The sequence below is a fragment of the Stegostoma tigrinum genome, chromosome 15, assembly GCF_030684315.1.
Source record: "Stegostoma tigrinum isolate sSteTig4 chromosome 15, sSteTig4.hap1, whole genome shotgun sequence".
In the NCBI taxonomy this organism is placed as follows: domain Eukaryota; kingdom Metazoa; phylum Chordata; class Chondrichthyes; order Orectolobiformes; family Stegostomatidae; genus Stegostoma; species Stegostoma tigrinum.
In genome coordinates this window covers 50658037-50683357 of record NC_081368.1, presented here as the reverse complement: position 1 = coordinate 50683357, position 25321 = coordinate 50658037, and the positions used below count along the sequence as shown (strand labels likewise).

The window sequence follows — 25321 nt, the reverse complement described above, 5'->3', positions numbered from 1 at the left end:
GAACTGGGCTGGTTTAGGGATGCAGTAGGGGAAGGGGAGATTTTGAAACTGGTGAAGTCCACATTGATACCATATGGCTGCAGGGTTCCCAGGTGGAATATGAGTTGCTGTTCCTGCAACCTTCGGTTGGCATCATTGTGGCAGTGCAGGAGGCCCATGATGGACATGTCATCAAGAGAATGGGAGGGGGAGTGGAAATGGTTTGCGACTGGGAGATGCAGTTTTTTGTTGCGAACTGAGCGGAGGTGTTCTGCAAAGCGGTCCCCAAGCCTCCGCTTGGTTTCCCCAATGTAGAGGAAGCCGCACCGGGTACAGTGGATGCAGTATACCACATTGGCAGATGTGCAGGTAACCCTCTGCTTAATGTGGAATGTCACCTTGGGGCCTGGGATGGGGGTGAGGGAGGAGGTGTGGGGACAGGTGTAGCATTTCCTGCAGTTGCAGGGGAAGGTGCCAGGTGTGGTGGGGTTGGAGGGCAGTGTGGAGCGAAGAAGGGAGTCACGGAGAGAGTGGTCTCTCCGGAAAGCTGACAGGGGAGGGGATGGAAAAATGTCTTGTGTGGTGGGGTCGGATTGTAAATGGCGGAAGTGTCGGAGGATGATGCGTTGTATCCGGAGGTTGGTAGGGTGGTGTGTGAGAACGAGGGGGATCCTTTTGGGGCGTTTGTGGCGGGGGCGGGGTGTGAGGGATGTGTTGCGGGAAATACGGGAGACGCGGTCAAGGGCGTTCTCGATCACTGTGGGGGGAAAGTTGCGGTCCTTAAAGAACTTGGACATCTGGGATGTGCGGGAGTGGAATTTTTGCAGGAGGGTGGGTGGGAGGAGGTGTATTCTAGGTAGCTGTGGGAGTCGGTGGGCTTGAAATGGATATCAGTTACAAGCTGGTTGCCTGAGATGGAGACTGAGAGGTCCAGGAAGGTGAGGGATGTGCTGGAGATGGCCCAGGTGAACTGAAGGTTGGGGTGGAAGGTGTTGGTGAAGTGGATGAACTGTTCGAGCTCCTCTGGGGAGCAAGAGGCGGCGCCGATAGAGTCATCAATGTACCGGAGGAAGAGGTGGGGTTTGGGGCCTGTGTAGTTGCGGAAGAGGGACTCTTCCACGTAACCTACAAAGAGGCAGGCATAGCTGGGGCCCATGCGGGTGCCCATGGCCACCCCCTTAGTCTGTAGGAAGTGGGAGGAGTCAAAAGAGAAGTTGTTGAGTGTGAGGACGAGTTCAGCTAGGCGGATGAGAGTGTCGGTGGAGGGGGACAGGTCGGGCCTGCGGGATAGGAAGAAGCGGAGGGCCTTGAGGCCATCTCCATGCGGAATGCAGGTGTACAGGGACTGGACGTCCATGGTGAATATGAGGTGTTGGGGGCCAGGGAATTGGAAGTCCTGGAGGAGGTGGAGGGCGTGGGTGGTGTCACGGACGTAGGTGGGGAGTTCCTCTTGCTCCCCAGAGGAGCTCGAACAGTTCATCCACTTCACCAACACCTTCCACCCCAACCTTCAGTTCACCTGGGCCATCTCCAGCACATCCCTCACCTTCCTGGACCTCTCAGTCTCCATCTCAGGCAACCAGCTTGTAACTGATGTCCATTTCAAGCCCACCGACTCCCACAGCTACCTAGAATACACCTCCTCCCACCCACCCTCCTGCAAAAATTCCATCCCCTATTCCCAATTCCTCCGCCTCCGCCGCATCTGCTCCCACGATAAGACATTCCACTCCCGCACATCCCAGATGTCCAAGTTCTTTAAGGACCGTAACTTTCCCCCCACAGTGATCGAGAACGCCGTTGACCGCGTCTCCCGCATTTCCCGCAACACATCTCTCACACCCCGCCCCCGCCACAACCGCCCCAAGAGGATCCCCCTCGTTCTCACACACCACCCTACCAACCTCCGGATACAACGCATTATCCTCCGACACTTCCGCCATTTACAATCCGACCCCACCACACAAGACATTTTTCCATCCCCTCCCCTGTCAGCTTTCCGGAGAGACCACTCTCTCCGTGACTCCCTTCTTCGCTCCACACTGCCCTCCAACCCCACCACACCGGCACCTTCCCCTGCAACCGCAGGAAATGCTACACCTGTCCCCACACCTCCTCCCTCACCCCCATCCCAGGCCCCAAGATGACATTCCACATTAAGCAGAGGTTCACCTGCACATCTGCCAATGTGGTATACTGCATCCACTGTACCCGGTGCGGCTTCCTCTACATTGGGGAAACCAAGCGGAGGCTTGGGGACCGCTTTGCAGAACACCTCCGCTCAGTTCGCAACAAAAAACTGCACCTCCCAGTCGCAAACCATTTCCACTCCCCCTCCCATTCTCTAGATGACATGTCCATCATGGGCCTCCTGCAGTGCCACAATGATGCCACCCGAAGGTTGCAGGAACAGCAACTCATATTCCGCCTGGGAACCCTGCAGCCATATGGTATCAATGTGGACTTCACCAGTTTCAAAATCTCCCCTTCCCCTACTGCATCCCTAAACCAGCCCAGTTCGTCCCCTCCCCCCACTGCACCACACAACCAGCCCAGCTCTTCCCCCCCACCCACTGCATCCCAAAACCAGTCCAACCTGTCTCTGCCTCCCTAACCGGTTCTTCCTCTCACCCATCCCTTCCTCCCACCCCAAGCCGCACCCCCAGCTACCTACTAACCTCATCCCACCTCCTTGACCTGTCCGTCTTCCCTGGACCGACCTATCCCCTCCCTACCTCCCCACCTACACTCTCTCCACCTATCTTCTTTACTCTCCATCTTCGGTCCGCCTCCCCCTCTCTCCCTATTTATTCCAGTTCCCTCTCCCCATCCCCCTCTCTGATGAAGGGTCTAGGCCCGAAACGTCAGCTTTTGTGCTCCTGAGATGCTGCCGGCCTGCTGTGTTCATCAAGCCTCACATTTTATTGTCTTGGAATTCTCCAGCATCTGCAGTTCCCATTATCTCTGACTATTTCATTTGTTAGGTCTCAGGATGATGCTATCTGATTGACTGAAAATGCCCACTGCCCATTGCAATTGGTCATCTGCAAATCTAGTAGGGGAAGGCTGCCTGTTTTGCCTCTTATCTTCTTCAGTCCTTACAGGATCGAAGATTCTTTTAAGAAGAACAGTACCAATTATTGAAGGAAGCTTGGTGTGAAGACCTAATCACTCACAATGCCTCTTAGACAAGCTTGAGTGATTTCACTGCTTTTAGAAATTTGTTTTATCTGCAAAACTTCTAACGAAATGAATTGAAGGATCAGCACAAAAGAAGAGCTGGCATTTCTTATAATGTGGCTGAATATAAATTGGAAATGTCTTTAGATCTGTGTAAATCTTTGCTTTATTCCCAAACCTGTACGTTAAGAGCTTCCTACTGTTTTAATTGTCAAGGAAGATGGCATCCTAATCAAGATTAAATTAACAAAAGTACCTCTTATTTAGAGGCTCACAGACTATAACTTTCAATTGATCACAAAAACAGGAGATAACTTGAAAATGTCTGGACTGACAACACACTCCAATCCCTGTGGTGCCTACTGATCCCATAATAGTGGGAGGTTGCGAGCAGTGGGAGGGGTGCCCTGTACTGAACAATATTTGGCTGCTGAAACACTTAGGCAGGTAAGAATGTCCTCATGACCTGCCTGGGGAACTGTACCCTGCCCCAGGGAAACCATCTATAAGCACACAAGGGTGTCCCCACTGCCTACAGAATCTCGAAGCCAACTAAAAAGTCCCAGTCAGCCTCCTCTTGTAATTGGCTTTTTGTGGTCCTTCATGATCTACAGTGAATATCATCCATATGTAGGTAAGTACCATGGCAGCCTCCAATCTCACGTCTGCAAAAATAACCCAGACACAGAATGAAACAGCATACAGCACACTTCCTATCATTGGTGATTCATAGCTCCTGCTCATCTCTATTTCCAGCCCCACGAGGGAGTCAAAACCCTGCCCATTGAGTTTGCCACATACGCTTCCAGTTCCTAAAGCCAAGTTTTCCTATCTGTCATACATGTCCCTGGATTACTTAGCTCCAACTAGCATCAATTCACTTTATTTTTGTGATCAAGTCCTGTCCCTTTGTAATTGCAACTCTGGCCAAGTTTTCTTGCCTCCTGACTGACCTAAGTTTAGTATCATGTTTTACAATTCTTGATCACTTTTTCTATTTTTTATCTTCAATATGGGCTTTTAGACACACAAGTATTTTTATGTCAAAAACTCCTTTTAATAAAATATCTCTAACAGTATATATAGATGAATCCATCTTGGCATCATGTATAGTTTATAAATTAAATTGTACAAATATTTATTTGGTAGCACAGAACATAAGTATTGATTTAGAAAGCACATTTGTCTTACAAAGCTTTGCATCTTGCATTCAGTGGAACAATTTGTAAGAATACCATTTAAAGGGACACATTTTATACTGTATGAGAAAAGAGTGCTGATTGTTTGGTAAGAAGATGCTGATTGGTAGAGGCGTCGTCATAGAGCATGCACCAACTTGGTGATGACTGATAGTTATTACAAAGTTTTGTTTAAATTTAAATGAGGTCGTCCTGAGGAAAGAACTAGAGAACAGCCATCTCCTAATTTGTTAAATTGAAACAAGTGCAATGTGTATGCTTCTGCTTTCTATCTGTAAGAAATAGACCCTGTGTATCAATATTGGTGGCTACCAGTATTCTTAAATATACCATACACCAAGCCTAACTAACAATTTTATATTAATCATCAGCATAATTCTTAGAGGCATTGGATTATTTAAGATAAATGTTGCCTAATCACAGAATCACTTCTAATGCTGCACACTGTGTTGAGAGTTCTGTGAGAACAGACTGTTGGGGATGGTCAGTACCTTGAATGTATTGAACTGTTTGATATGACCTGCTAGTCTCTGGGATGTACAGCCTACATACTGATCATCACAGTGGCTCAGAAATTCATATTATATTACTCATTTGTGTGATTGTTTTTTCTCTTTAATGATGCTAGGTATGAGGCCCATATGAACCACAGACTCCCTGATTGTGTTAGACAACTCACAGAAGTCAAGGTACTGACTTTATCCAACCAGCCCATGCTTCAAACTCAAAGCAGAGATGTCCAACATCAGGCACGATTTCACAGTTAGACAAGATTTGTCAAATTATCATGAGTGTGCTAGGAATTATACCAACCACCAATTTAAGATTGTTATGGTCGTCAACATGGTGCACTTGAATGCATTAGAGTTGATATATATTAATACACAGAGCCTAGTTCTTAAAAGACAGAAAGCTCACATACACACACTGCACCTTACTCAACCTCACACAGGTCACAGCATTTTACTGATTCATTCTTCAGGGCAATGCCTTAACCAATCAGATTCAACCTGGTTAATACAAATTTAAGGTCAGAAGTCACACGACACCAGGTTACAGCCCAACTGTGTTATTTGAAATCACAAGCTTTCATTTCTCCTGATGAAGGGGCAGTGCTGTGAAAGCTTGTGATTTCAAATAAATCTGTTGGATTATAACCTGGTATCGTGTGACTTCTCACCTTGTCCACCCCAGTCCAACACCGGCACCTCCACATTATAATGTAAATTTAAATAAAGTTCAGGAAAATCACTGTCAGTCATCCTCTGAATAGTGCAGTCTCCACACAACACCTCTACCAGTCAGGGTCCATTTGCCAACCAGTCAGCATTCTCTTACACTGTATAAGAGGTTGTTCTCCTTTATATTAGTATTCTTGTGAATATCCTGAAAAGTGCAAAACAGATAGCTTCAACAAAATCTGCCTTTTTCAGCAATACTTAAATCATAAAATTGAACAGCTGAGTGCCATTGAAATTTAACAGGATATGTCCACGTTTTGTCCCAGTCTGTTTATTTATTATGACTGTTGAATCTTCTGTTCTGTTATTTTCCCTAATGTAGTCTCCTCTATAGCTGATGCTTCTAATTCATCTTCCTCATTGAATTCTTCATCCTCATCATCAGTATCAGATTCTACGTAGAAGCTGATTGTAGCTTGCACAGGGAATGCCGCCAAAAGCTTTTGTCCTTCGCTGTACAGGTGATCATAGCATTTGCTCCTGGGCCACATCAGTCTGTTGGAAAAATTAAGAAATTTCACATTTATCTCTGCTCCAGAACACAGTTTTCCATGGATTAAATGGTTAATAGCCTGTTGCTACCTTGTAACCTAAGACTGTACCTCTTCTGTTTAAACTCACCAGTGATCTGTCCTCTATCACTGATGACTAGCCAGGACCTGGCCCCAGTGCAGAGAAAGGAGGATTGGTGGCAGAAAACTACTAGAGTACCAAATGCTAGCAGCAGTAGCATTGGAAAACATGCCAGCTGCAGATGGATAAGAGACGTTCAAAAGGGGTGAGAAGTTATAAAAAAACGGGAGATAACAGCCTTAAATGGTTTAACAAAGGAATGTTCACCCAACTGAGATGTGGAACATTGAAGTACCTAACTCTTTGCAAAAACGCGGTGTCCCTAAATTAAAGCTACAGGACCTCAGGGGCTACGATAGAGGAGTATTGTAATGAAAGGTGCGCCAGTGACCATTTGTAGATGGCCATAGCAGCATTGCCCACTCTGCACCAGGTTTTCAAGCTACTCTCAATCTCATCAATGCTGCACAAAAATGAGACTCTGCCTGCCCTTGAACACTGTCAAAGCAGTTTTCAGAGTAATCTTTTGGTGAAGAATCTTCCAAAATTAACTCTGCACAATAAATCTTGGAGGGAGTCATGCAATCAATTAACACAGAAACCACATCCACATTTCACAGCAGTGGTTGGCATATTGCTCCAAGTGAAGAGTTTAAGTGCTCCACAATATCTTTGAAGACCCATGGAGAAAGGGTAATGTGTAAGGAATTAAGTGAGAAAGGTAAAACGAGAAGGGCGTAAGATCAGTAACAGTTAGGTGGGTAGGTTAGGGAGGTGATAGCTGATTTAGGCGGTAGGGTGGTGAGTGGGTAGAATGGCAGGTGGATCAGGTGGTGACGGTGTTGGCTGGCAGATGATTAGGGTGGTAAGTTAGTGACGTGGGTTGAGTGGTGGGTGAAGTGGTTACAGTGGGATCAGATCAGGGAGGACTAGTCAGGTCAGGTTGAAGGGAAGTTGGGTCAGGTCAAGATTAAGTAGAGTTACAGTGGGGAACCTGGTCATGCGGGCAAGTGGAAGGGTCAGGTCAGGGCAGGCTGGGTCAAGGTTGAGAGGGAGTCAGGTCAGATCAGGTGCTGGCCAGGTCAGCTTGGGCGTTATCAAGGGATCAGGGTTAATCAGGATGTCGGGAGAGATAGTCAAAGAGGAAGTCAGTGATGCCAGTGTGAGCAATTGAGCGGGTCAGTTGTTCATTTATGCTGGAGTTAGGGTAGGTTTTGCCCTGTTTAATATTTCCTAAGTAACTGTCCAGGCAAATAAATCCAATCTCTCCGAAGTCTCTGGCTAACTCAAGAGTGAAGACATTTTTGGAGTGTTCCATTCAGCAGGTGGATTGCCAATCATTAGGTCAAATTTCCCAGGCAATTCCCATCGAGTCATTCCATTGGGGCAGGTAAGGGTCCCACAGTGCCAATCTCTGACCATCCAGAGCATAACAACAGCTTCCTTCAGCCATTTGTTATGTGGTATCTATGACATGAGATTTCACTGTTTAAAGATTGTGACTGTATTTTTAACCCTTTTTAATGTTCACTATTTTGTCGTGAACTGTTCTTCCCTAACCAATTGTTTCTTTGCTTCTCCATGGCCCAGGATTTTTGGCCATATGTTTTGTTTTTCATCCTCATAATAAAATATTCTAATACAAAATAGGCTTCTCAATATAAATCACAACCAGTAAAACTTAAAAACACAGAAAGACTTACGGATTAACTTGCTTTTAAAGACTGTATTTTAAAAATATATATTTTTAACATGTGTAAATTAAATTTAACAAGATAAAGGCGTTATCTATGTACGTATTCCAGATGTGACAAGTTTATGGAATTTAAAGCTGAGACCATAATATTTCATTGCTTTATCCCAGATCTATTAGCTATTTGGTCAAGATTTTCAGTATTTACCTTGAGAATAGAGGGAAATATTCCCTTACATTAAAACTGCAAATACAGAGGCACATCCCTCACACCCCGCCCCCGCCACAACCGCCCCAAGAGGATCCCCCTCGTTCTCACACACCACCCTACCAACCTCCGGATAAACAAAGCATCATCCTCCGACACTTCCGCCATTTACAATCCGACCCCACCACCCAAGACATTTTTCCATCCCCACCCCTGTCTGCTTTCCAGAGAGACCACTCTCTCCGTGACTCCCTTCTTCGCTCCACACTGCCCTCCAACCCCACCACACCCGGCACCTTCCCCTGCAACCGCAGGAAGTGCTACACTTGCCCCCACACCTCCTCCCTCACCCCTATCCCAGGCCCCAAGATGACATTCCACATTAAGCAGAGGTTCACCTGCACATCTGCCAATGTGGTATACTGCATCCACTGTACCCGGTGTGGCTTCCTCTAAATTGGGGAAACCAAGCGGAGGCTTGGGGACCGCTTTGCAGAACACCTCCGCTCGGTTCGCAACAAACAACTGCACCTCCCAGTCGCAAACCATTTCCACTCCCCCTCCCATTCTTTAGATGACATGTCCATCATGGGCCTCCTGCACTGCCACAATGATGCCACCCGAAGGTTGCAGGAACAGCAACTCATATTCCGCTTGGGAACCCTGCAGCCTAATGGTATCAATGTGGACTTCACCAGTTTCAAAATCTCCCCTTCCCCTACTGCATCCCTAAACCAGCCCAGTTCGTCCCCTCCCCCCACTGCACCACACAACCAGCCCAGCTCTTCTCCCCCACCCACTGCATCCCAAAACCAGTCCAACCTGTCTCTGCCTCCCTAACCGGTTCTTCCCCTCACCCATCCCTTCCTCCCACCCCAAGCCGCACCCCCATCTACCTACTAACCTCATCCCACCTCCTTGACCTGTCCGTCTTCCCTGGACCGACCTATCCCCTCCCTACCTCCCCACCTATACTCTCTCCACCTATCTTCTTTACTCTCCATCTTCGGTCCGCCTCCCCCTCTCTCCCTATTTATTCCAGTTCCCTCTCCCCATCCCCCTCTCTGATGAAGGGTCTAGGCCCGAAACGTCAGCTTTTGTGCTCCTGAGATGCTGCTTGGCCTGCTGTGTTCATCCAGTCTCACATTTTATTATCTTGGAATTCTCCAGCATCTGCAGTTCCCATTATCTCTGATACTATTTTAACCTCACTGCGAAGCCTCTTCCAGGGATGCCTAACCTGAAGAAGTTACCCTCCTCCCTCCGGACCAACCTCAGGGAATCTCTCTCCCATTGCAACTCTCTTGTAATCTCTTCGGCCTTGAAACTGCTCGACCATGTCCTGAAGCAAACCAGGTACCACAGCCACATCACCTTCCTCAGCACCTGCCTACGGAACCAGATCATCCCCAAGGGACTACAGTCCACATTTCAACCTTCCCAATTTGGCCCCAACCGTGGTCACCCAGAATATTCAGACCCTTCAGAAGCGTTTCTCCCTGCGAGTCCTGAAACAGACACTCGCAGCCATGCGCCGGCACCTCCACACACTGCAATCCAGCCTGCCCCAGCTCAGAGCCTCCCTCTCCCAGACCTGCAAAGGACTTCTGCTGCTTTTTATCCTCCGCAGGATCCACAGACTGAATACCCAGTTTCACTCAGCTTTACTGGACACCAAAAATCGTAAGTACAACCAACTCACGGGCCCCTGCCACCCACAACAGGATTCTTGCGCCTCCCAAATCCCAAGTCTGTCCCTGCCCCTCCCCCACCATGCACCCGCCGCCATTGACCATGAAGACACGGCCGGAGACCCCACCAATGACGTCACATCCGCCTCCGCCGGCCACAGAACTTCCGGAACCGCTGCTGCAGTCACCAGCTCCACGTCCAGGTACAACACCTCACACACCACCCTCACCGCAACTGCTGCCGCCCACCCCGCTCCTCCAACTGCCGACGGAACCCCGCCCACGGCCGACACCGACGGAACCCCGCCCACGGCCGACGACCTCATCGCTCCGCCCACAACCTCCACAGCCAGCAACCCCAGAGAAGACAGCCACACTGAGCCCTGCCGCATCTTCACCATCCCCCCAGACCTCCCACTGACTGAGGACGAACGGTCAGTCCTTAGTAAGGGGCTCACCTTTGTCCCCCTACAACCACACATCAACGAATACCAGTCACGGTTGGACATAGAGCAGTTTTTCCGCCGTCTTCGCCTCCATGCCTACTTCTTCAACCGGGAACCTAACCCTCCCTCCACTGACCCCTTCACCTGCTTCCAACACAAGTCCTCCTCCTGGACACCACTCCCAGGCCTCCTACCCTCCCTCGACCTCTTCATTTCCAACTGCCGTCAAGACATCAACCGCCTCAACCTCTCCACCCCTCTCACCCACTCCAACCTCTCCCCCGCAGAACGGGCTGCCCTCCGCTCCCTCCGCTCCAACCCCAACCTCACCATCAAACCCGCAGACAAGGGTGGCGCAGTGGTAGTATGGCGCACTGACCTCTACATCGCCGAGGCCAGACGCCAACTCTCCGACACCACCTCCTACCGCCCCCTCGATCATGACCCCACACCCGAGCACCAAACCATCTTCTCCAACACCATTCACAACCTCATCACCTCAGGGGACCTCCCACCCACAGCCTCCAACCTCATTGTTCCCCAACCCCGCACGGCCCGTTTCTATGTCCTTCCCAAAATCCACAAATCTGCCTGCCCTGGTCGACCCATTGTCTCAGCCTGCTCCTGCCCCACCGAACTCATCTCCACCTATCTGGACTCTATTTTACCCCCTTTGGTCCAGGAACTCCCCACCTACATCTGTGACACCACCCACGCCCTCCACCTCCTCCAGGACTTCCAATTCCCTGGCCCCCAACACCTCATATTCACCATGGACGTCCAGTCCCTATACACCTGCATTCCGCATGCAGATGGCCTCAAGGCCCTCCGCTTCTTCCTATCCCGCAGGCCCGACCAGTCCCCCTCCACCAACACTCTCATCCGCCTAGCTGAACTCGTCCTCACCCTCAACAACTTCTCTTTTGACTCCTCCCACTTCCTACAGACTAAGGGGGTGGCCATAGGCACCCGCATGGGCCCCAGCTATGCCTGCCTCTTTGTAGGTTACGTGGAACAGTCCCTCTTCTGCACCTACACAGGCCCCAAACCCCACCTCTTCCTCCGGTACATTGATGACTGTATCAGCACCGCCTCTTGCTCCCCAGAGGAGCTCGAACAGCTCATCCACTTCACCAACACCTTCCACCCCAACCTTCAGTTCACCTGGGCCATCTCCAGCACATCCCTCACCTTCCTGGACCTCTCAGTCTCTATCTCAGGCAACCAGCTTGTAACTGATGTCCATTTCAAGCCCACCGACTCCCACAGCTACCTAGAATACACCTCCTCCCACCCACCCTCCTGCAAAAATTCCATCTCCTATTCCCAATTCCTCCGCCTCCACCGCATCTGCTCCCACGATAAGACATTCCTCTCCCGCACATCCCAGATGTCCAAGTTCTTCAAGGACCGCAACTTTCCCCCCACAGTGATCGAGAACGCCCTTGACCGCGTCTCCCGTATTTCCCGCAACACATCCCTCACACCCCGCCCCCGCCACAACCGCCCTAAGAGGATCCCCCTCGATCTCACACACCACCCTACCAACCTCCGGATACAACGCATCATCCTCCGACACTTCCGCCATTTACAATCCGACCCCACCACCCAAGACATTTTTCCATCCCCACCCCTGTCTGCTTTCCGGAGAGATCACTCTCTCCGTGACTCCCTTCTTCGCTCCACACTGCCCTCCAACCCCACCACACCCGGCACCTTCCCCTGCAACTGCAGGAAATGCTACACTTGCCCCCACACCTCCTCCCTCACCCCTATCCCAGGCCCCAAGATGACATTCCACATTAAGCAGAGGTTCACCTGCACATCTGCCAATGTGGTATACTGCATCCACTGTACCCGGTGTGGCTTCCTCTACATTGGGGAAACCAAGCGGAGGCTTGGAGACCGCTTTGCAGAACACCTCCACTCAGTTCGCAACAAACAACTGCACCTCCCAGTCGCAAACCATTTCCACTCCCCCTCCCATTCTCTAGATGACATGTCCATCATGGGCCTCCTGCACTGCCACAATGATGCCACCCGAAGGTTGCAGGAACAGCAACTCATATTCTGCCTGGGAACCCTGCAGCCTAATGGTATCAATGTGGACTTCATCAGTTTCAAAATCTCCCCTTCCCCAACTGCATCCCTAAACCAGCCCAGTTCGTCCCCTCCCCCCACTGCACCACACAACCAGCCCAGCTCTTCCCCCCCACCCACTGCATCCCAAAACCAGTCCAACCTGTCTCTGCCTCCCTAACCGGTTCTTCCTCTCACCCATCCCTTCCTCCCACCCCAAGCCGCACCCCCATCTACCTACTAACCTCATCCCACCTCCTTGACCTGTCCGTCTTCCCTGGACTGATCTATCCCCTCCCTACCTCCCCACCTATACTCTCTCCACCTATCTTCTTTACTCTCCATCTTCAGTCCGCCTCCCCCTCTCTCCCTATTCATTCCAGTTCCCTCTCCCCATCCCCCTCTCTGATGAAGGGTCTAGGCCCAAAACGTCAGCTTTTGTGCTCCTGAGATGCTGCTTGGCCTGCTGTGTTCATCCAGCCTCACATTTTATTATCTTGGAATTCTCCAGCATCTGCAGTTCCCATTATCTCTAATACAGAGGCAATAGTTCTGTTGTCAACCTTACTGTATAGCTATCCCACACATTGGATGGGAGAACACAATAAGGACACGTGGGTAGGCAGGTATTTAACAGGGGCTGTGGAACAGAAGTGGAAAATAAACTTTTAGCCACTCATGTTTTGCAATTAGAAGTCTTCTGAAAGTAAAACAATAGGTTAGAGAAAATAGCATATGACTTATTATTTTTTCAATCTCAAGGCAGAATATTACAAGTGAGTTTGGCTGAAATAATCAAAATTTGCTTTCCCTGTTACATTCTATATGCATTAGCCATTTGTGAAATAAAATGGCTTCATGATTTATGTGTGGTCTTGTCTTCAGTCTGCTTTTTGAAATGGAGACGTTCACATTAAAAAAAATACAGTCCGGATCACAAGATGTCATTGTCCTTATGTTAATGCATAGTCACGTTTAGGGCGGTACAGATGTAAAGCTGGGTGCAGTTTGTTGATTGATTAACATTGCTGTATCCGAGAGACAATCTAAAATGAATCCTAAACTTGCACATTGAGTATGGTCATACCTGACTGGGTGAGTGAATAAAGACGTGGCCTGGCTTGCAATCTCATGATTGATTCGTCCCATGTGAGATGGCTGAAAATAGAAAGTACAGGCAGTGTCAGAACTACAGAAAAAAAAACAAAATTCTACTTAACATTTTTTTTTCTGCTTTTACTTCTGTTCTTAAAAAGTTTAAAAACTACCTATTTAATGATCTTACGAATGAGCCAGGTAAGTTTCTTGAATATACCTTTGGCTGGGCAGTTGGTTTGCGATGCAGAGACTCACCAACAGTCTGGGTTCAATTCCTGCACCAGATGAGTTTACCATGAAAGACTCTCATTTGCTATCTTTCCCCTCGCATGAGGCATGGTGACCCTCAGGTTAAACCACCATCAGTTGTCGCTCTCTATAAAGAGAGCAGCCCTACTGTCTGATAAGACTATGCCGACTTTAATTTTGCCAAGGCACATTGATGGTTTTGACCATTTGTTAATCCAACAAGGTCCAAGTTCCCTTAATTACTTTTGCATGCATTAAGACTTGATTTAATTTGTGGTTTCTTTCATATTTATCACATTGCTGTTCAGGAGTAGCAATTTGAACCGATCAATTTGTGCTCGGGCTGATGGGGAGATTTTGAATGTTGCACAATTATGTGACCTCTCTGGAGATTGTCAGCATCTCAAACTACTTAAAGAGTGAATAGCAGCTGCAAAAGTCAGCAAGAAAGTACAGATATGGGAAGGAGTTCAGTGCAGGAGTAATAAATAACTGGAAAAGTATATCTCACAGGATCATCATCCACATTCCACCCTGACAGCAATTAGTACCCTGTGTTCTTCTATTCTGAACCTCGCTGATCAATCCAGTCACCCAATGCTAATATCCTGATGAGAATCCGATTTACCAAACCTATGGAGCAGCTCATCATTTTTGTACAAATGGTGGTGAAAAATTCAGCCTGAAGCTGTCTTCTGCACTCATCGCTTCTTACTGACTTAAAATCTGAACTTAAATGTCGCCATCAAATTGCAAGAGCCAAACAGATTGTGGAAGGACAGAAAATCAGTTGGATCATATGATGAGTGACCAGCACATCCAGATGACAAGGAATGGTTGTCGGCATGGGAACAGGAGGAATAGTGATTCCAAGCAGGTTGGCAAAGAACCAGAGTACTTTTGGTAACCCTCAAGAGCCTAGTTTTCTCAAAAATATACTTTACTCATAAAATTTGTGAAAAAAACCATTTCAAAATATTTCAGGTCAAATATTACAAAATTTACACCAAAATTTAACTTGTCCCCATTCAGGCTGTGCCATTCTTAGACATCTCAATGCAATTGTAATAATCTTACTATTTCCAATAAGCACACCATGTCAGGCATACAGCCTGCGGGCAAAACATTTCAAAGAGTTCTGCCCACATTGCTGCCAACACTCCCAGGATTTCGATTGTGCCCAGACAACATGTCCCTGTGGAGATGTTTGTGCAGAAAAACACATCTCAACTCAGGTCCATCAGGCAATGGACAACAAGTTGCATCCTTAAGGCCATGTGAATAAAGGAGACAGGAACTCTTTTTGCAAGTTTCCCCAATGGCAGAATGACTCACTGTCAGAACTGAAATGTAGCTTAGCAGGTGGTAAGAAAGACTTAGCCTTCAAGCTTGGAGTCTCATTCCCTCTGCACACTGTCCTTGAGGTGGCTGTGATGCAAAACTGACATTTGTCCATTTTTTTTGTGGATTGCCATGACCTTTACAAAGAGGTTCTGCAGTTAGATGGAGTGGCTTTTGTCAAGGTTCATCCTAAACAGCTCCAAGATGCAGAGAGGAAGGCAAGAGAGGTGGAAGAGTTGCATTACTAATCGGGAGAAAGTTACATCTGCAATCAGAGATGACATTCTGGAAACCTCAGCCACTGAGGCAATATGGGTAGAGCTCAAAAGTAAATGGGTGCAATCACTCTGTAGCATTGTACCGCAGCATGCCCCAACAGCCACCATGACATTGAAGAACAAATATGTAGGCAGATTATGGAAAGGTGCAATAAAAACAGAGTTGTCATAGTGGGTGGCTTTAACTTCCCCAATATTGACTGGGACTCCCTTAGAGCAGGAAGCTTAGACAGGACAGAATTTGTTAAGTGCGTTCAGGAGGGTTTCTTGAAACAGTATGTGGATAGTCCAACTAGAGGAAGGGCCATACTGGACCTTATATTTGCAAATGACCCTGGCCACGTGAGTGGCCTTTCAGTGGGAGAACATTATGGAAACTGTGATCACAACTTCTTAAGTATCAAGATGGCTATGAGTAAGGATGAGACAGGACATCGCCAGAAGGTACTGAATTGGGGGAGGGCAAATTCTGTCAGTATTAGGCAGGAGCTAGGGAATGTTAACTGGGAAGAGCCGTTATCAGGCAAGTCCACATTTGATATGTGGGAATTGTTTAAAGACCTGCAGATCAGAGTTCAGGACCAGTGTGTTCTAGTAAGGAGGAAGGACAAAGATGGCAAGGTAAGGGACCCTTGGATACCTAGGACGGTTATGAATTTAATCAAAAGTGGAAAAAAAGCACATGTAAGGTTTAAGAAGCTAAAATAAGGGAGGGACCCATGAGTAATATAAAGAAAGCAGGAAAGAGGTCAAACAGGAAAGTAGGAGAGCAAGAAGGGACCATGATATGACCTTAGTAAGTAGGGATGAAGAGAATCCCAAGGCATTCTACACATATGTTAAAAACAAGAGTATAACTCATAAAAGGCAGGGCCACTCAAGGATAAAGGAAGGAACTTGCAGTTGGAGGCAGAGGATGTGGGTGAGATTCTAAAAGAGTACTTTGTTCCACTATTAACCCAGGAGAAAGGTACTGAGGATAGTGAAAGTTGTGTGGAGCATGCTAATATGCCAGGGCACTTTGAGATCAAGAAAGAAGTGGTGTTGGATCTCTTGAGGAACATTAGGGTAGATCAGTCCCCAGGGACTAAGAATATCTACCCAGGTTATTGAGAGAGGCAAGAGTGGAAATTGCAGGGGCCTTGACCAAGATCTTTGGATCCCAATTGGTCACAGGAGACGTCCCAGAGGACTCGTGAGTAGCTAATGTTGTTCCTCTGTTCAAGAAGGGAAATTGGGGTAATCCGGGAAACTGTAGATCTCTGAGTCTCACATCTGAGGTTGGGAAGCCTTTGGAGAGAAGTCTTAAGGATAGAATTTAAGCACATTTCGAAAAACGTGACCTAATTTGGGACAGTCAGCATGGCTTTGTGCAGGGCAGGTCACGTCTTACTAACATGATTGAATTTTTCAAGGAGGTGACAAAGGTAATCGATGAGGGTAGAGCAGTAGATGTTGTCTAAATAGATTTTAGAAAGGCTTTTGACAAGGTCCCTCATAGCAGGCTTATCCAGAAGAATAAGATGCATGGGATCCTCAGAGACTTGGCCACATGGATTCAGAATTGACTTGCCCACAGAAGACAGAGGGTACTTGTGGAAGGGTGTTTTTCAGCCTGGAGGTCTGTGAGTAGTCGTGTTCCACAGGGATCCGTATTGGGACCCCTGCTGTTTGTGATATCTATAAATTACTTGGATGAAAATGTAGATAGGTGGGTTAGTAAGTTTGCAGACAATACAAAGGTCGGTGGAGTTGTGGATAGTGTTATAGGTTGTCAAAGGATACAGCACGATATAGATCAGTTGCAGATATGGGCAGAGAAATGGCAGGTGGAGTTTAATCCTTGTAAGTGTCAGGTGCTGCACTTTGGGAAAACAAATGCTAAGGAAATGAATACCATTAATGGCAGAATCCTGAACAGCATTGATGTACAGAGGCTTCTTGGAGTTCAAGCCCACAGCTCCCTGAAAGTGACCACGCAAGTAGATAGGGTGATAAAGAAGGCATGTGGCATGCTTGCCTTTGGTGGTTAGGGAATTGAGTACAAGAGTCAGGGCATCATGTTGCAATTTCATAAGACTTGGGTTAAGCCACACTTCGAGTACTGTGTTCAATTCTAGTTGCCACATTACAGGAAGTATGTGGAGGCTTTGGAGAGGGTGCAGAAGAAGTTTACCAGGATGCTGCCTGGATTAGAGGGTATGAGCTGTAAGGAGAGTTGGAGGATGAGGGTATACTTGATAGAAGTCTATAAAATTATGAGTTGCATAGATTGGGTTGAAAGTCAAAACTTTTTCCCAGAGTTGAAATGTCTAAGGGGGCATACATTTAAGATGAGAGGGGGACTGTCCAAAGGAGATTTGAGGGGCAAGTTTTTTTTAACATAGGAAGTAATAGAAGTCTGAAACACACTGCCAGTGGCAATGGTGAGGCAAATACAATAGGGGCATTTAAGGGACTAAATAAGGAGGTGAATATGCAAGGCATGGAGAGATATAAACCAAGTGCAGGCAGAAGTTTAATTTGGTACCATGTTCAGCACAACATCATGGGCCAAACAGCCCATTCCTGTGCTGCATAGATCTATGTTCTATCATTCTGTGCTCCTTGGGCTGTTTCCAGGGATGCACGCCAAGACAAACATGAACTGAGGCTACAGGACCATCAATTCAATAAGAGATGCTTATTGGTCTGGCTGAAACTTGCTGATCATCCAATGTAAGATTTTTCCCTGGGCTGACACATTCCAAGCTCCAAGTACTATTTGTTGAAGGATGCAGTAAAGCTTGGGACAGCAATCTCAGAGCAGCAATGGAGAAATATCCCTGTCTAAGGCCTTGCAGCTCTAGTACATCTGGGGCTGGAAACTGCAGAACATTTCTGACCTTGTGCCTTCCAAGGAATGTGTATTCTGATGATTAAGAGCATTGAATTGTAATGAGGAACCTCTGAGTGAAACATGGTGGAAGGAGAAAAGTTTATTTCTATTCCACTGCCTGTTACCTTTATAAGCCACTCCTGCTTCTCCTAGACCTTCAAACAAGACATAAACACGTTTCCTGGACTTAATTTAGGCCAACCTCTTGCAGGTCCCTTTAAAGTATACTGTGAAAGCTCTGATATGAAAGTGCCTCCAACAGGATGTTTTTAACTGATAAGGCAATATTATCCCTTGTGGCATAGGAAGCTGACTATGGATATTATAGTGTTGAAGAATGCAAGGCACATGTGTTATAGCTTACTATTATTTATAAATATCACATTCACAGACAAATAATTGTCTGGGCTAACGGAAAGCCTTGAAGTTATAACAGTGCAGTATGCTTCCAGTAGCTTATCAAACTTCAGGTGATCAGGGATAAGATGGGTAATGAAAACTTTATACACTCCATTGCATGCCATGATGCACTGATGATGTAACATACATAGATATATAGGCACACTGACCATGAGACATAACACAAGCTCAGTTGCTCTTTACCAGAATTTTGCAGACAGGAACCTACTATGGGCAGAGGACACAAACTTCCAGACTTAAGTAGCTTGTGCCATTTTCAAGTCAGTGAATTGCACAGCTGTTCACAAAACTATCTGAATGTTGTATCAAACAGGCTTTGTACCTCTAAGAGGCGACTTGTATGAATGACCTGCATCCTGGATGCCAGTTTTTTAAAACCAAAACAAGTGGCTGTGAGTTGAATATCCCACTCAGTGAATTTGCTAACCCTGACATCAATTCAGTCAATATCAAATCTTTATCACAGACAATTTCATCGCCATTCCAGAAGAATTTCACTGGGGTTTAGTGCCATTGCACAAAAATAGAAATGAATAAAAAGTAAATGTGAGTTATCACACGAAAGAATTTCGGTTTTATAAAATGTATTCTCCTATTTCAGGGAGTTGAGCACATATTCTAAGTTCATACCTCTTCTTTGGCAATCCCACGGGGTCAAGGATAACATGCTTCTACTCCAGGTGGAGTGAAGTGGGGGTGTTAGGAGTTCTGCGGTGGTCAAAAAGTCTGACCCTAGATCCACAGACTCTGCCCCAACTGGGGCAGGAGCTATGTTCTGAGGTGGATGGGTGGAACATTCTGGATTCTGCTCGTTCTTTCCGCTGCATGTGATTGGCCTCTACATGTTCCAATCATTGACACTCAAAGCAGTTGGCACCTTTGTCAATGGTCCTTCTTCAGTTTGTGCATTCGAGGGCAAATGATGTTGGTTGCGACACTGCATTGGTGTAGGGAGGCTTTTGGAGTGTCTTTGCAGCATTTCCTCTGCTCTCCTGGTGATTGTTTACCATTGTGGAGTTCGGAGTAGAGCCCTTGTTGAGGGAGTCTTCCGTTGAGCCATGCGGACAATGTGGTCTTCCCTCAATACTGAATGTGCTGGCCTGGGAGAGAACACTCACAATGGCCTGCCTACCCTCCCAGTGTATTTGCATGATTTTGCGAAGTCAGTGCTGATGATATCTCTCCAGGGATTTGAGGTGTCTGCCGTACAGGACCCATGTTTCTGATACTCACAGGAGGGTGGGCACCACAGCTGCATTGTAGACCATGAATTAGGTACTGGGTTTGAGATCTCAGACTTGAAACACTCTGCTCCTCAAGCATCCGAAGGCTGTACTGGTGCATTGGAGTCGATGTTGGGTTTCATTGTCAATGTCTGTTGACACCAAGAGGAGACTCCAGAGGTATGGGATCTGTGTTGTCCAGTGGCTAGCTGTGGGTTTTAATGGTCAGGGGGCAGTGTTGTGCAGCAGGCAGTGTTGTTTAGCTTTGTTGGTTGGATAGCTGATTTGCAATATAGAGGGATGTGAACATTAGAGGTTCAATTCGCACACCAGCTGAGGTTATTATGAAGGACTCTCCTTCTCAACATCTTGAGATGTGGTGGCTCTTGGGTTAAATCACCACCGGTGATTTCTCTCTAATCAGACAGCAGCCCTGTGGTCTGGTAAGATGATGGTGACTTTATCTTCTCTGTGTGTCAGGAGCAGGCTGGTAGATGACTCTTGCTTCTCAGATGTTTAGCCTGAAGTCCATTCTCTCATAGCCCTGGATAAATGCATTGATGCTGGTTTGTAGCTTGAACCCGGGTTGTCTGTGAACTGCAGCTCGGTGACAGAGGTCGGGGTGGTCTTGATTCAAGCCTGAGGGTGAGGAAGGTTGAACAGTTTCCTGCTGGCCCTGTAGGTTAGCTCCACTCCAGCAGGGATGTTCATGGAGATGGGGTAGAGTGTTTCAATGATTTGACTTGATTTATTATTGTCACTGTACCTAAGTACAGAAGAAGAGGTGCTGTTGTGTGTTCTTGATTGTTGCATCATTGTAGGTGGTCCAGGACAGATTGTTGGTGATCTTTACTCCTAGAAAGTTGACGCAGTCGACCATCTCCACCTCAGCCCCTAGATTCGAATGGGGGTGGGGGGATGTTGCCTTCCTGAAGTTAGTGATCAGCTCTTTAGGTTCGCTGATGTTCAGGGAGTGATTGTTATCTTTACACCACACCACCTATCAATCCATCTCCTTCCTGTATTCTGTCTAGTCACTGTTTTATATCCGGTCTACAACAGTAGTGTCATCAGTGAACTTACAGATGGCGTTCTGACAAAATTTGGCCACATGGTCATAAGTGTACATGGACTACAGAAAGGGGCTGAGTATGCATCTGTGCAGGGTACCAGTGTCAAAGATTGTTGTAGAGGAGGTGTTGTTGCCTATTCTCACTGTTTGCAGTCTGTGGGTCAGGAAGTTGACGATCCAGTTGCAGAGGATGGAGCAATGGCCTAGGTCTGGGAGTTTGGAGATTAGTTTGTTTGGGATTATAGTGTTGAAGGTGGAGCTGTAGTCAATAGTCAATGAAGCCTGACTTAGGTATCACAGGAAGGTGGCAATGGGCTGTGAATAGCAAGATGACATCGAGAGCATTTGAGTCAAAAGCTATGTCTTGGCTGAGGAGATCCTTGAAGTGCTCTTTCTAGTAACTGAGCACTGCCTACAAGTCTTTCATGGATGACTCTCAGTGGAGTCCATCCCTGGGCACTCGGACTGGAGATGGCTTTGATTGTATGAAAGAAGCACATTGCAGTTGATGATGAGTTGTTGAATCTTGTGTACTCTTTCCAACCTAGCCAATCTTTAAGTCATGGGATCACTGTTGCAACTCAGCCTTCAGTTGCCAGTTGACATGTTTCTCCTCCTTGAGCTTTCATGGAGCTGCCAGTTCAGAAATACCTTGCTTCTGCAGTCTAGGAGATCCTGGATCTCCTGATTGTTCTTCAGTCATGGTGTTAACTGGTCGAGAGACTGAATGTCTCCACGCAGATGTTGACTACGGTGACTTTTACAGTGAACCAGGCACAGTGGACACTCTGCAGCCCTGGCACATTAGTCATCACCAGGTTGGCTGTGAGGTGTGACCTGACTTGTTCTTTCTTCTCAGGGTGTTGAGTCCATCAGCTTTGAGTCTCCTGTAGCAGAGGTTTTATTTTCTGCCATTTTGGTGCCAGGTTGATAGAGATGGTGGTGCTGATTAGTTGGGAGTCAACCCAACATTCATCAGCTTCAGTCATGGCACAGGCAATGAGGACATCTTTGAGGTCCCTCACTCAAATGATGATGTTGTCTATTAGTGCCAATGCCTGGAGCAGGGCTGTTGCCATGAAGTTTTCTAATTGTCCCTCTGGTGGAACAGAATGATTGCTATGACAAGGTCATGTTGTAGGCAGTTCATCAGGAGGAGGATTCTGATGGAGTTTGTTTTCCACAGGAACTGATTTTTGAATAAAATGTTCGACCGAGTGCCCATCTGCCCTCTTAGGTCACCTAAGAGATGTCATGGCAATCTATTGTGAAGAAGAATGGGTGAGCTCTCTCCTTCGACTCAATCAATATTTATTCCTCCATCCAGCACCAACAGATCCAACTATCTGGCCATCATCACATTGTTCTTTATGGGAAGATTAGCTGCTGGTTTTCCTATATTGTATCAATCACTACATTTCCAAAACATTTCAATAATTTTGAGACACTCTGAGACACCCTAAAGGTGCTACTTAAATGCAAGTCCCTCTTTTCTTTTTATTAATGATGTAAGTCACCTCAATAAACATGAGTTAAGTTCTAACCTCACAGAATGGAGAGGGTTTCCTTAAGCAAATCAACAAATATTCATTAAAACAAAGAGACAAGAGAAATTGTTCTGAGGATTCAGGATACTTAAAACAATTCTACCTTTCAGTCAGTTCTGTGGTTATTTTTAGACAGCTACAGCTACAAGCTACTTTCAGTGTTTCAGTAAAAGTACTGGTCATGCCTCATCCATTTTATATTCCATAATGTTGTGGCAAAAACTCCACAGAAAGAATCAGTCAATATCTTGAGCATTTCAGTGTCACAAATTGTTGAAATCATAAGACCAGTGTGCACCGGGAACATAGTCGCAGCTACTCTGTGCACAAGCAAACTGACAGAATAGCTTTTGTGCATATTGTTCTCTAGAGACGGACCTTCCTGAGGCACAGCTGATAAAACAGCTGTCACGTTGGACACAACTGAAGAGATTCCTCCACATTGGACATGACGGGGCTGACTGCAGTTTGGCGTGAATTCTACACCATTCCTTGGGTCTGGCATGATGTCCTTTCAGCAATCTGCCCTCCAGTGTTATGCCAGCATTTTGTGATCTCCTTTGGGTAGTTTGAAACATTTGAGGAACGGTCAGGATTGGAGCATTCCAGAAATAACTGCAGTCTTAAAAAGTGATATTGATGCAATCCATATTTATTCTAAAGAACAATTGACGAGAAATATTACTGGAATCAGCACTCCAAGAAATTCCTTTTGTTGTTAGTTTGCACAGTCAGTACAACAGTCTGTATGGTCAAAGAATATATTGGGTGAGAAAGAGATAATAAGATTGACAATTTATTGTTTAGGCATAAAACTTGGATTTTGACTCACCCCAATATTAAGTCAAAACTATCTCATTTTTATTTCTTTTGGTTTCAGGGGGTGAATAATCTGGATGCCGGCTTTATTTTATGCCAAATCAAAATCTACAACTCTACCTTCCTACAATCATTTCATAGAAGTCAGCTCTAACAACTGTTCATTTCTGGTCTATCAGAACATTACACTGACTTAAAGAAAGTATTTCCCTTACCTGATTTCTACTGCTCACAAGTAAATTTTAAACACTTAATAATACAAGGCTCATACAACGTAGATTATATTTCCACTGAATAGATTAATTCACTCAGGATAACGCAATAGTGAACCAGATGGGTTTTCCCAACACACAATAATGGCTTCATGGTCATCATTAGATTCGTAGTTCGAGTTTTTTTTTAACTGAATTTGAATTCAACTCAAGTCCCCAAAACATTAGCTGAATTTCCAAATTAATAGTCTAGCAATAATGTCACTAAGCCATTGCCTCCCCTTTTGTTTAATAAGCAAAGGAATACAGTAAGCTGGCAGCAGGGAGTAAGTCTGTAAGTCTGGGAGCAGGGATCTGGAGAAGTCAAGGACAGTAATGGAGCATCATAAGCAACACAATGTTACGACATTTGCCACTGCTTCCTGGACTTAACCAGTACAGTTGTTAAGATGCAATGCTCTGAAGTATTCAATATCATCTGTTTTCTTGCTTTGAAACAAATGAATATTTATTTCTAGCATGAGGCTAAATAATCACTTACCAAGTTGTGCCTTCCCCATCTCTGACTGTCTATGTCCCTGGCTGTCATTATCCAGGGTCTCCAGAGTGGTGAATGACTGGAAGATGGGTAGAAAGATGAATGTCATACAAAGCAAAAGGATGAGCTGAAATAGGTTCAGCTGTGTGTCTCCAAGTAGAAATCTCACCTTTACAGCATTAAGATGCTCTTATTGTTCTTATATGGCATTCTACAACCGCAGGAAGATGTCTTTAAGTGGCATTTAAGTGTCATTTCCCCCCAAAAAAAAATTGCAGAAGATTACAGAGGAGCTGTGTTCATGTAAAATTTAAGAAATTTTAAATCTAAAAATGCAGCTTTTTTAGAAAGGAAATCTCCTTTTATTTGCCACTACCCTGGTCACTATTACAACGTTACACTATTCTTAGATCATTGGAAAAATAGTAGCCAGGGTTTGATTGTGGTAATGTTAGCTTGGTAGATCATTATTTTGCACAATTGTTCAAAGCAAGTGACACAAGACACTTGAAGTGATTGGAGTTTAAGATTAGAAGAGCTGCAGAATCAGCTGGCAGCTCACTATCTCCACTTCACTCTCCAAATTAAGATATGTACCTTAAATTTTCATTTTGCTCATGGCCTGTTCTTTGAATCTAAGTTATTACACTCAGATTATCCTTTGCGCAAAGTTTCAAACTCATGCTCAAAAGATTTAATCCAGAACTTGCATAGAAATCCCTTAAGATTAAATGGTTTCATATAGGCTACACAGTCCAGGTAGGCCTCAGATTCACAGACACTCATCACAAAGGACGATACCAATACAATTTACCCCCAGGCAAAAATATGAACTCAAAGTCATTATACAGTGACCCCCTGCTGGATGGGGAGATAGGCTCATGACAGGCGCATCTGTGATTCCCAACATGACCAAATAATTTGTTATCAGTCATAACATGGTGCAGAGCTGGATGAACACAGCAGGCCAAGCAGCATCAGAGGAGCAGGAAGGCTGACGTTTCGGGCCTAGACCCTTCTTCAGAAATGATGAAGAAGGGTCCAGGCCCAAAACGTCAGCCTTCCTGCTCCTCTGATGCTGCTTGGCCTGCTGTGTTCATCCAGCTCTACACCTTGTTATCTCAGATTCTCCAGCATCTGCAGTTCCTACTATCTCTGAAACAATTTGTTATCAGTCACTATTTAAACTAACACGTTAAACTAATTAGTTTTGAGAGTGTGGTCAGCAGCTCTGTACATACATCAGCAAGCAAATTGTTGACTTCAAATCGGAAGGAGCCAAAATTAGACTAAAAATTACTTTTCACTAAAATAACTGATTTTTGTTAGGTTTAAGAGGAGCAAGGAACTATAAATA

At 46.1% G+C, this 25321-nt stretch overlaps 1 protein-coding gene across 1 annotated transcript; it reads right to left on the bottom strand.

The window, feature by feature from the left end:
- Window positions 1–4378: 4378 nt before the first annotated feature.
- LOC125459059 (protein ripply1-like) lies at window positions 4379–24043 on the bottom strand. Its single transcript, XM_048544986.2, has 3 exons — window positions 23968–24043; window positions 13377–13447; window positions 4379–6094 (listed from the first exon to the last, which is right to left on the bottom strand). The coding sequence occupies exons 1-3, from the start codon at window positions 24013–24015 to the stop codon at window positions 5878–5880; spliced, it is 336 nt and encodes a 111-aa protein (XP_048400943.1). The 5' UTR covers window positions 24016–24043; the 3' UTR covers window positions 4379–5877.
- Window positions 24044–25321: the final 1278 nt, after the last annotated feature.